General features: G+C 41.0%; 1 protein-coding gene across 1 annotated transcript in view; it reads left to right on the plus strand.

The window, feature by feature from the left end:
* Positions 1-125: 125 nt before the first annotated feature.
* Positions 126-12,735, plus strand: part of KIAA1328 (KIAA1328 ortholog) — a 172,153-nt gene continuing 159,543 nt past the window's right edge. Inside the window, exons 1-4 of the mRNA XM_059493161.1 lie at positions 126-185; positions 4,779-4,814; positions 6,471-6,610; positions 10,438-10,532. Of these exons, the coding sequence (XP_059349144.1) occupies positions 134-185; positions 4,779-4,814; positions 6,471-6,610; positions 10,438-10,532 (323 nt within the window). The 5' untranslated portion in view covers positions 126-133. The remainder of the gene's footprint in view (positions 186-4,778; positions 4,815-6,470; positions 6,611-10,437; positions 10,533-12,735) is intronic.

Raw genomic sequence — 12,735 nt, forward strand, 5'->3', positions numbered from 1 at the left:
GCCGCCGGCTCTCAGAGGACTACTATTCCCGGCAAGCCTCGCAACCCTCCGCGTTCCTCAGGCGCAGACAGCCAATGGGCGGCGAGAGCCGGGAGTACGGCGGGGGTATGCGGGGAGTGGCGGCTGTTTCAAGATGGCGGCGGCGGCCGCCGGTGTGGGTGGAGGTGCTCGCCGGGGCCGGAGCTGTATCCTTGCCTGGGGGTCGGTGTGAGGGGCCAGCGGCGGGAGGGGCCGCCGGGGGCATGCGGGGCGGCCTGTCGAGGGGTTTGGCGTGGAACCGGTGCGGCGCTGTGGGTCGGGTGGGGTTCTGTGGCCGTGGCAGAGGCTATGTGAGGGCTCCGCTGGCGAGTGTGGAGGGGGCTTAGCCTGGGGAGAGGGAGTGGGTATGTGCCGGTTTGTAGGGGTTACGCGTGATTTCATAGCAAAAGTGACCTGGGAGAGAAGGGAGGGTCGTAAGTCCTCTTCAGTGTGACCCAGCTGTGAAATCTCGGGGCGAGTAAATATATAGGAAATGGGGAAATTGCGTTCAGCTTATGGGGTCTTGTCAGGGAACCAATGGAGAGAATGAGGTTGAACAGCCTGGAGAAAAGGAGGCTCAGGAGTGACCCTATCGCACTTTACTACTGCCTGACAGGAATTGGTTGTGGCCGGGTGGCGGTCGGGCTCTTCTCACAGGTGACAAGTGACAGGACAAGAGGACACAGTCTTAAGCTGCTCCAGGAGAGGTTTAGGTTGGACATTAGAAAGCATTTGTTCACACAAAGGGTGATTGGGCACTGGAATGGACTGCCCAGGGAGGTGGAGGAGTCATCGTTCCTGGAGGTGTTTGAGGAAGGACTGGAGCTGGCACTCAGTGGTTGGCACGGGGCTGTCCAGTCACAGGTTGGGCTCGATGATCTCAGAGGTCTTTTCCACTCTCATTGATTCTGTGATTCTTTGAAACTGAGGCTAGAAGCTGAGTAGAGAAGTGTCTTTTGTGACTGGCACCTAAACTTGACTGCAAGCACAACATTTTGGGTGAGCCTCTGTGGGACTAGGAGGGCTCTGTCACTGAGGGGTGGGTGTGAGGGTGGGGTGGTTTCATCTGCAGACGACCTGCAGGCTCCTGTTGTGGGAGACTACGTGGGGCTGGACACGTAGATGGTGTGGGTGGTGGCTGTGGTGTTGGGAGCTCAGCCTGTACAAGCCTGGTTATGGAGAGATGATGTGCTTGTGCGGAACCAAGAGCTGCCATTGGTGTTTGGGCTTGTGTGGCTGAGTTGGAGGCTCAGTGACTTGAAGTCATTGGGCTAGAATTGATAGTCTGGCCTGGTGGAAATTTAGAAGGGGACAATTTAGTTCCAGTTATGAGGGGTTTGAAGCACTGCTGTTAGTCAGACTGAAAGTGGGATGTCAGCATCAACTGGAAGACATTGGAAAGAAGAATACGTGTCTGTGCTCTTTTATTTATGTCTGCACACTCCCTGGGACAATGTGAAAGGGCCAACCATCCCCTGGCCTGTTGAGGGAGCATGTTGTTATGATTTTTCATCTGTGTAAAGTAAAAAAGACTGTACAACTTTTTCTGTGCTGTGAATGGGATGAAGGTGTGTGGCACATGCTGGATTTATTGCCATTGTCACCACTCTGCTCACTTGTGGAAGTGTTGATGCAATTTCATTGACAGTCTATTTTTATCAGTCAACAGGTTGTTTCCTATAACTAAATATGTTTTAAAGTGCCCAGCAGTGGCCTCATGCATCATGATATTCCCAGGAATGAAGTTTTTTCTGACAACCATTTCCACTGTGCATGTTTTGGTGAATAGGCAGTGTTTCCTCTGACCTTGGAAAAGTTTTAAATTCTTAGAAAAGCATGTGGCACAATTTAAAAATAATGGATAATAGCAGCTATACTGTGCATCACTTTTGCTTTCAACAAAAGAGGAGAAATTTGGTAGATTGGTTTAATACATTTAATACATTTAATACATTTGGAAAATTTAAGTTCCCTCCACCCTTGTTGAATTGACTCAGCGCAGGAAGGCAGGTTGTATTGGTGAACTGTACCAGGTGCTGAGCTTCTCCAGTGCCTCTCTCTGCTGTTCACTGAACTTCAGCTGTGTGGTACACAGCCTTTAATACTACACCTGCCTCACTGGCAGTCTGGGAGGCACGTGGCCGTGGGTTAATGTTAGAAGGTTGACGCTGGTGCTGTCCCCAGTCTGTTACTCTGAGGCAAGGACGTTGCTTATGAATCAGCCTCTGAGTCATTATGATTTTCAGTCCAGCTGATTGAGGCAGCCTGCTCTAACTCTGAGTAGTTCTGATACACTGGGCTGCAAAGCTTCACCAGGAGGGTCGTCCTGGTAGCTGGGGGGAGTAATAGTGACAACTTCGACTAGTCTTTGTATGGTGCTACTAGGAAATTATCCACAGCAGCTGGCAGTACCAGAGGCACACTCTAAAAGCAGGATGTTGTTTAGGCAGATCGTTTTATTTCCTATAGCCATGTGTTGACACACAGATTAACCGTATGTCATTTGAGTAGGAACTGCCTGTGCTCAAGTTTGTTGTTTCCTGAAGCAGTGTGAGCTGAACATACACTTCTCAGTGCCCTGCAGCTTGCTGTTGTGGCTGTGCTGACACAGCTGTTTGGGCTGGGCTGTGATCCAGCCTTGGACTTTTGATCCATCTTGGTGCTTTTTGAAAAGAAGGTACGCACAGTGCCTTCCTCGTGGAGTTTGCTCAGCTTCCTCTCCCCCTGCTGTGCCCCCACAGTGTGTTCTGGCAGCTGGAGGTGGCAGGCTGCAGCTCACACGTGAGAGCAGAAATGCTCTCAGTGTTTGTAGAGAGAGCTGGCTTTGACTGCAGTACTCACTGAATGTGTTTTTAAACTGGTGTGAGGCTGATGAGTGATAATTGTGAGTGATAGAGTGCATCAACAAGATCATAAGTGAGCCTGTGATCAGGCCCTTCCAGTGTGACAAGTACCAGATGTGTGATGGACAGTGGGTGTTGATTGAAGTTGCTGTCCACAGGGGGAAACTCCTTTTCCTAATTTCCTCCACTCTGTGGTAATTTACTAAATTAAGTTTTTGACATGGTGCTCTCAGAATCAAATTTTAGTGAAGGCAAGAGTTTGTACCTTGTCACTGAAATATTTTTACAATTTTACTTTATTGCATGAATGCAGCTGCAGAACCTTAAATGCATTTATCTCTTTAACAGTAGAGAAATTAGATAATTGAGTAATTAGTAGAAATTCGAGTATTAGTAGAAATTTGACAATTGAGATAATTGGCCAACCACAGAAGGTTGAGGAAAGTAAAGGGGTATAAAAAGTTAGTGGAGGAGAATTTTGTGCCCTGTGCTTTTGTTTTCCACTTCAGTATTGCCCTGGTTTCAGCTGGAATAGGGTTAATTCTTTTCCTTGTACTTGGTATGCTGTGTTTTGTATTTAGCATGAGGATAATTCTGATAACACGCTGATGTTTTGGATGTTGCTCAGCAGTGCTTACCCAAAAACATGGACTTGAGTGACCCGTGCTCAGCCAGCGAGCAGATGCAGAAGGAGCTGGGAGGGATCATGTCCAGGAGCTGGCCAAAGGGAGATTCCATAACAGAACATCATGTCCAGTACATAAAGTGGGGGGTGCTGGCTGGGAGCTGCCAGTTCCTGCTGGGGAAAGGGTTGGGCATTGTTCAGTGAGCAGCTGTGCTGTGCATCACTTGTTTCTTTCAGGTTTTAATTCTCTCTCCCTTTTCCCCTATGTTGCAGTTATTATTATTGTCCTATTTTGTTTTGTTTCAGTTATTAAGCTTTTCTTATCTCTACCCATGAGGTTTACTGTTTCTCTCTGGTTTTCCTCCCCACGTGGGGCAGGGAGGTGGACAGGGAGTGACTGTGTGGTACTGAGTTTCTGGCTGGGATTAAGTCACAAGTATGTTAGTTATTCATGTGGGAATAACAATCTTTACCTTCAGCTAAATGAAAAACTGCTCTTTGAAGGAAGGCAGCATGATTTATATCCTTCCCTTAGTTATATTGAGTCCTATTTTTAGGCTTTCAGGAGGCAGGGATTCAAGTTCAGCAACTGCTAACAGTGACTGCTAATAGCACAAATAATATGGTGCCATGGTGTTTCTGATTTTGAAGTGTTTTCTGTGGTCAAGTAATTCCATATGGTGCCATGTTGTTTCTGATTTTAGTGTTTTCTGTGGTCAAGTAATTCAATAGTTAAACCTCTGGGATATTTGAAAGTTCTTGAAACCTAAAGAAAATCAGTCCTCAAAATTTTATGATTACTCATCATGTGATGATCAGATGAGAATGACCAGTTTGAAACCTTTTGCATTTGTCCTCATTTATGTTTTTTAGAATGTATTGCCCAAATAGATTTCATTACAATATCAATATACACTGTTTCAGAATTTGCTTTCCCTACACATCAAGATGTTCCATATAAACTGTTTAAATTTAAATTAATATTATTAGTTCATTATCTTAGTAATTGCTCTTGTAACTGGGGCTGGTCCCTGGGATCTTTTGCAAAGGTGACCTCTGAGGTAATCTTTACAGTTAATGCGCAGTGAAGAAGGAGTAAGGCCTTTTGTTTTAGCAATCTTTGTGGTGATTTTTTTTAACTAAATCTCCCTTGCTTTTCTTGCTCCCAGAATGTTGACTGTTTTCTTATCAACAGCTATGCTAAATTAAGAGACCAAATACTTCTTTTTACAGTCCTGTTTAAAGAGCTAAGCTTGCAGTCTTTCTGTTTCCTTTAACAAAGCCACATGCAGCTTCTGATGAAGAAGGTCCACAGGTACCTGTTTCAGGTATGACTTTCTAATAGACATAAACAAAGTTTTTTCCTGTGGCTGATAAAATTTGCAGTGTCTTTTCAGGTGTGTGGTTTGTGTACGTAAGTGTGTGTAAGGTAGAGAGTAATCATAAGTTGTAATGGGAGATACATGATTATAGCAGAGGATTTATCCTCTGCTGCTTAGATAAGCATACTGTATAAGATGAATAGTTCCAGGGGAGTTGTTTCTGATGCAGGTACAGTGTGGCTTTATCCAATTTATCAGGCAAGCTGAATTTTTAATATGGTCTCCAAGGAATGTGGAAGCATTAGAGGTGTTAGGTCTTTTGTAAATTTTGAAGATATCAATTGAAATGAAGATTCATTGTGTACAGATAAAGCAATTCTTTTTTTTTTATTAGTTCTTTTGACCTTAATTTACTGAGTGCATACTTGTGTACTTCGCTGGGGAAGAGATGAATGCTCTTAGTTCCCCTTCAGAATTCTCTTAATTGTTTTCAAACACAGCTCTTAAAGTGACACAAGATCCTGGAAACGTGTCTGGGGATGGTTAACTCTAGACTGAAACTGTGTGTGTGTCATCCAGCAGTTAAAGTTTTGAGGAATTGTACTCTTTAGGTTTGGGGTACCCTTCAAAACTACTGGCCAAACATCTCTGTTGAACTACAAAACACATGCAGAGATTTTTAAGCCAGGTTAGTTGGATTGTTTTTCTCTGGGCCCTGCAAAGAAAGCAGTGATCCTAAATGATGGAAATTTATTCACTGTGGGAAGTTTTCTACCACTTCTGTGGAAGAGAATTTCAGGACCATTGTTTTTGCTTGTGTGTGAGCATGGAGATATTAGAGTTTATAATTTAGTTCTTTCACTTGAATTCTGGTACACTTCTGAAATTAATTACCCAAATAATTGTAATTGATCTGCTAGTATGAAGTTAATATTTTTTGTTCAAAACTTTTTGCACTTCTGAATAGTCAAAAATTAAACCTTGAGGCACTACCAAGCAGCTATGGGCTTTAATCTGGTCCTGAGAGGTTTTAGCGTTAGTGTCAGTGTTGGCACTTTGTAATTGCAGCATCAGGATTTTCAGTGCTTTCATGTTCTTACCATTCGTGGTGTTGATCTAATTCTAATTATGGCAGGAAATGTTTGACAGATGAGCTGTGGAGTGTGCACTGCAGTGTTGCCTTACTCATTTGCCTGGTCCTGAAAGAAACAAACAGCCCGAGCATCAGTAGGTTGGCTGTGTAACAGAAGAAATGGTATTTTATTATATGAGTGGTGCTTTTAACAGCTTTACTGCTGGTTGGTTCTTTACTGTCTTTGGGTATCAAAGCAGAAGCTCAATTTTATGCTTTTGCATCTTACTCAAACACAGTTTATTTGCACTGAACTTCAGTCTGAAGACATAATGTGCATTTCAGAATTTACAAAATGTTCATTGTGGCTGGGTGTGCTTCAGTGCCATGCACCTCTTTTCCTGCTGATGTATTCATCTTACTGAAATTTTGTATGGAGTGAGAGGACAGGGGGACCTGCAGACCTATTCCTGAGGTGCTCATTCTTTTCAAAAAAAGAGCTGCTAAGGCAAGGTTGCCTTTGTGGAAGGCAAGAATAAGGCCCCTTTTCACTTTATAATCTGCATGTTCTGCTTGTCTTTCACTTACAGGAGTGTCTACAAAAGGAAATTTAAGAACAAGGTGTTTGCCAAAATATCAAACAGGTCAAACCGAGCTGAAGGTGCCGGTAGCTGTTGCTTCTGTTTCAATGGATCCTGATAGAGGTACAGGAGGTCTGACAGGGCAGCAGGTGAGTAAAAGCAAATTTTTCTTGCTCTTAAGAGTGCACATTATAGAAAAAAAGCTGAAGATGATCAGATTGAAAATGTTTAAACAGTTTTAGAGTATTATTTTTACAGTTTCTTACACTTTTTGCCAGCTTTTCATGGTGGCTTTCTAGCAGAAATTATCACCTGAAGAGAACAAAGGCCAAATGTGCTCATTTATGTAAGTGGTGTGTAACTGGGGCCATGTAAAACAGATTATTTATATTTCTATGTGTGTATTTGCATGGAGGCAGTGCATGTGGCCATGGGTAGTGCCTAGCCTATACTTTACTAGCTAAATATGCAAGAAGTTTTGTTCATTTTATTCATTTTCATTGCTCCAGTCATCTCATTTAGAAATTACATGAGCAAAACCTCATTTTAGGGACCTTTTTGCTATACCTGCTCATGTTAGAAGAGTAAAATCACTTTTTGTTTTTGATAGTAAAAGTTCAAAATGCATTTGAGCAGTAGAAGTAGCTTTGTCAGTTGATGTCAACTGCTTTGAATTTTGTGGTCTCCTGCTGTGAGACTAGGTGATGTGTTTCTACAGTTCCTTGCATTAGAAATTCCAAAGCAGCGGGGTTTCCTTTGGAAGGTTATTCTGTGTTGTGACAGATGCTGTGGTGTTTAGAAATCCACTGAGAGATGCCATTTTTCTAACATGGTTTGTGTAGTTCAACAACTGTGTAAGTCATTTGAGTACTGTTGAGTCTCTTGCCTAGCAGTTGTCTTGGGCCAGCCTGTAAATCACTGGGGTTGGCTTCTTGCCTCTTGCAGGCAGGATCTAAAACCTTTGACTGGTTCTGCATCACTGTTTTGTTATCATGCAGTTAGATCTTGTTCTTCATCTGAGATGTCCTTCTCTGCCTTCTGTGTGCTGTGTGTCAGACATGTGGGTTCAAAACTCTGATGTGAAGACAGATCACACAATTCTGGTTGCTTTGACAGTGTCATTGTCCTTTGAATCCTTCAGCATGACACATGACTAGTTATTAAACTAGTATTAATTTTTAGGGCTTTTCCTGGACATGTATATTTCCCTTTCTCTGTTTATCGGTACTTGCTTTTAGAGGCTGGTATGTACCTCTGCTTTGCAAATGATGCTGTTAAGTGGCATGCAGATAAATTCCACAAATAGCCCCCATTATGCAGAGTCTTTATGTAGAAGCATCTCTTCATAAGTATCTACAAGCCTGCTGCCTCACAGATGCCTTCATGTGCCACATTAAAATCTGTTTTGTTGAATGGTGCATTGATTGCGTTACTTGTTGTCTGGAGAGTTTTTACTCCTTTTTTGTGAAAGCCATTGTATAAATGGGTTTTGGTGTACTCTTATTTTAAATATAATGCCTGATATGTGAAATCTTAATTGGCGACTCGTGCTTTTGTATTGTTGACAACAAGATGTGTTCACAGCTATGTTTCATTTTTGTCTTTTTAAACCTTCTGTTTTTCGCTTGCCTTGCCAAATTCTCATGAAAACTTTGTACTCTGAAGATAAGCTCTGAATACTTGCAACAAACAGAACACATGTTTTTACTTGTTATTGAAGAAGAACTTCTTTTGCGTGGAATTCTCATCAAAAACACAACTCACTTTCTGCAAAGCGTTGTGTATGTGTGTCCAGGGAGAGCTGATGGCTTTACTATGGCTTAGAGTCATAGAAGGGTTTGGGTTGAATGGGGCCCTAAAGATCATCCAGTCCCCCCTCCCCGCCAAGGGCAGGGACACCTTCCACAAGTGGAGGCTGCTCAGGGTCTCATCCAGCCTGGCCTGGACATAATTCTGAGTAAAATGCTCTAGGCTGGAGTAGGTGAGCTGCTGTGGTCCTTTCTGTGATCCTGCATGATTTTGCCATGCGGTTATCACCCTCCAAGGTGTGGAGAATATTTTCCCAGTACCGAGTTCCAAAACTGTCTTCTATCCTGAGCTGTGTAGAAAGGACAGAAATCTGGGAAATGGAGAGAGTCTTGGCCTCTACCTCCTTTGTTGTCTTCTTTAGATGGTCAAGCTATTGCTGTGCATTATTCCACAGCTTCATTTTGATGTGTGTTATGGTACAAGTCTCCCTCTGATAATTTCCTGTGTGCCATCTTTGCATACTTGTGGGTGATAGGAAAAACTGATTTTTCCTCTTCATCCCAAAAAACTTTGTCTGACATCAGTTTGGGTAGTAGTTTTTGAGATCTTTTGTTAAAATCCCCTTCACTAATGTGATCAAGCTTCATTCTCTTTTTTGAGGACTGTAACTTTTCATTTTTCTTAAAGAAGTTTCATCATCTGTCTGCTAAAAAAAAACCAGTCACACATTTTTAGCATGTGAAGTGAAATTCCTTCAGCCATACGTTTAGTTGAATTCAGCCAAGTTAGATGTTCTCTAGTGTTCATTTGTGAGTGACATGTGTTTGGGAAGAAAATTGTGAAATCAAATGCCCCTTGAAAAGTGCTGAAATTTGCCTTGTGAAATTGCTTTCCCTCTTGCCCCTGAGAAGAATACACTGAGGTTAAAATGAAGTGTCAGAGAGGTACAACATGCGTCTGTGTGAAAACATCACCTCTCTTTGTAGTGGACATTATTCTTTAATTGTTTTTAAGATGCTGTTTAATTAGCTAAGAATGAAAGGGGTCACTTCCTCTCTGGTGTAGATCAGCTGCTTTTACTGACAATGAGAGAAGCCCAGTGTTGGCTTTGTTTTCTTTTGTGCATTGTTGTGTTGACTTGGCCAAACTTCAGGGCATCTGGTGGCATTCTTTTATCTGATCTAAAGCACTGCATGCACTTGGGGGGGTTTGTAAAAGTATAAACTGAATCTCCTTCAGATTGAGTGGAGGTACTGAAACTTGCCAAAATCCTGGACAGAACAGCATAGTGCTGCATTTATCTTCGGGTTCCTATTTCGTGCTTACCACTAGCGCTGCAGAACTGAATACCCGATCACAGGAATTTTGGGTGAATAAAACCAGTTTGGAGCCGTTTCCTGCGTGGAAACAGCCGAAGTCGGGAATGCCGGGCGGCAGAGTGCCCTCTGGTGGGCACACCTGGGAAGTGCAGCGGCTCGCTCTCCGCGTTCCCGGGAGCGCCTGAAAGATAGGAAGTGCTCAGCCCCGCTAGAGCCTTCTTTGATAAGTTTTATTTACGAAAGTAGCATAGTAGTATAGTACTTATCTAAGAAAAAAACCCCATAACTATATATATGTATTCATAAATACAGTATATATTCACAAAATAAGCAAATAAACCATTAAAATGAAACAGTAGCCGCATGTGAAGGTGTGTGTGTGCTTTCCTCTGTATTAGAAAAATGAAATAAGGATAACTTATTATCCTTATATATGAAATAAGGATAAGAATAACTCTCTGCTAACAATGTTTTGCTGTTTTGTATGCTTTGCTCAGAAATGCTAAGGCAGCATGTTTTTTTCCTTACTCCCTATATTATGATCCTAATACGATAAAGTTTGAAGTTGGATTTGGATATTGCTGCACTAGATTTCCATGAGAACCTACTCCTTTTTATCTAGTATGAGTCAAGGAATAGTGCATGTCTTAAAACTTTACCCAGCATGTTTTAGTATTGAAGCTAGCAGCTTGCATTTGAATTACAAATACCTTAAAATAATTCTTCACAATTTGGTAATTTGTTTCATTGAAATGTACTTACAATTTAAAAAATATGAATTTTATTCCCAGTTGGAATTGATCTACTTTCAGCTTCTAATTATTAGGTCTTGAAATGCTTTTAATAGCTTATGAAGTATTTGTTTTCTTTTAAACAGTACATTCTAAAATGAAACTTTAAATTTTCAGGGCACTAATGAAGGAGGAATGAAGAGTGCTTCTTTAAAGGATTTGTGTCCTGAGGACAAGAGACGCATTGCAAACTTAATTAAAGAACTTGCCAGGTAAGAAGAAGCATCACCTGAAAATGCATTAAGTTTAAAGAGAGTCATTTCTCTAATTAACATCAAGCAATGTAGAACTGCTTAAAAAACCTGAATATTTGCACAAGGTAATTTTTCTTGCTGGATAAAGTAAGCAGCCTGGTTGGTTTTTTCTTGCTTTCTGAACCCCTAAATATATATTTAAAATGGAGGTCAAAATTTCATGACCAGCAGTACTTCTGTAATAACCTAATGACAGGGCTAGGATTTTGTTTGTTGTGTGTATCAAGTGCTACAAATAAACACATCCTGCTTTTGGAAATGACAGACTTTGTTGGTCATGAAATGAAACTTTGTAGTTCCTATTATTTGGCAGAGGTCAGCTTTTGTATGAAAGGCTGTGTTAAAGGTGCATTGCTGATCTTGTGGCTGAAACATGTTGGTAGTGATTTGCCTGTGTAATTTTTACTTACCTAGCCAAACTTCTTCTTGCTTCCCTTAATTACTTGAGATTCTACCTATTCCTTGAAAGGAGAGGTAGAAATAGTGCAAGTTTTCAGCTTTAGGAGAAGTCTTTTTCTAAGTTCCATTCCAGCACTAGTAATATTCTCAAAGGTAAAGGAAGTAATAAAGAGGTAGAATTCAAGTGAGGAGATTTTTGTCCTACTCTTTATCCCTAACACCTCAGAATCTCTGGAAATCTATTTCTTACAGAGTGTCTCTAAAAATGAGGAGGAGCACATGGGCCTTTGGTAGGCTTTGCCATATCAGTGGGGGAAGCTCTTATGAGATGATCCCACGTCCTTTGGGCCAGAAGTTATTGTTAATAATTACTGTTAATAATTAAATGCTTTTTGACGTAGATCCTTTGTCTGTGCAATAATTGGCAAGCATTACTGTTCTTTTTACATTTTATATAGGAAAATATGGAAAATTAGAGAAATTAAGTGACTTGCTCAAGGTCATGCAATAACTCTCTGGTGTAGCCAGGAATATTTTCTCTCTGATTATCCTTATCCAGTGGACCATTTTACCTGCTAGTAATTTCTACTAATACAGGATTTCTTGCCATACAGTATTTTAGTAATTTCTGAAGTTCTTCATGCTTGCAACTCTATTTTATCATGCTTTGTGTTAGAAAATGTATAGTTAAGACTGTCATAAAGAGTAGATTGGTGGGATGCCTGGTTACAAATTGTCAGATGTTGGAGCTATTCGGACACTGTTGCCACTGTTGATATATAGAGGTATATTCTAATATTAAAAAAAGCCTTTTATTACATTGTTCCTCATAATACACTGCTCCCTAGTGAATAGTAGTACAGTAATTCATTCGAGCATGGGATTCTTCTTAAATCTCAGATGCTGTGATTTTTCCCTGAGGACAGTTTGATATTTCTGCCTGACATTTCTTTGAAGAAAAATAGAAAGTGCAGCAACATTAATTTTGAAAAGTAAAATTAGTGGAACACTATTATTTTATACTTAGTTCTCTTTTATTTTTAAACCTAATCATATTTTTATTGGATGTAATTAAAAGTCCTTTGCAGAGTAATAGGGAAGTTGAACTTTAATTCCGCTCACCTCGTCACTTTTTTAAAACTCTCCATAATTTTCATCCTTAGTTGTGCAATGATAGAGAGCTTTTACAAGCAGTAGAACATTCTTTGCTACTTTGGAGAAGAAAAAGGAGCAGCAGAATGTTGAAAGTTTTATAGGAACACTGTCCTGCAGTAAATACTTGGAATAATAAAGGTCTCACTGGGGTTGTACCTTGCTGTTCCTTATTTTGCTATAATTTATGAATGGTAGTTGAGGCTCATTCATGCACATTTGTTGCAGGATGGTAAAAAGATACAGATTGGTCAGTTAGCAGCTGCATGAAAGCTCTTTTAAAGTGGTAAAATTCTGTTTATGTGGAAACCAGTTGCAAAATGGGATTGACTCCTTTAATCATAGGCTTTGATTTCAGCCAGGTCTTGCTTGAGCAGTTCAGGGTAGTGGTTGGTCTTTCCCCAGCTTGTGACTGCTGAAGGAGAGAGCTCTCTTGTACTTTTCTTCCTATTTTTTACTTTTTTTCCTCCAACTTTCATTCCCACTGCACTTTTGAACATTGAGGTTGTGTGTGCCAGTGTGGTTGCTAATTTGCTGAAGTGTAAGACTTTGTATTGGTATGAGTAAATTTTGATACTACCTACATTAATATAATTTTCTTTGGGGTAAA

Source organism: Ammospiza nelsoni, chromosome Z (genome assembly GCF_027579445.1).
Source record: "Ammospiza nelsoni isolate bAmmNel1 chromosome Z, bAmmNel1.pri, whole genome shotgun sequence".
Lineage (NCBI taxonomy): Eukaryota > Metazoa > Chordata > Aves > Passeriformes > Passerellidae > Ammospiza > Ammospiza nelsoni.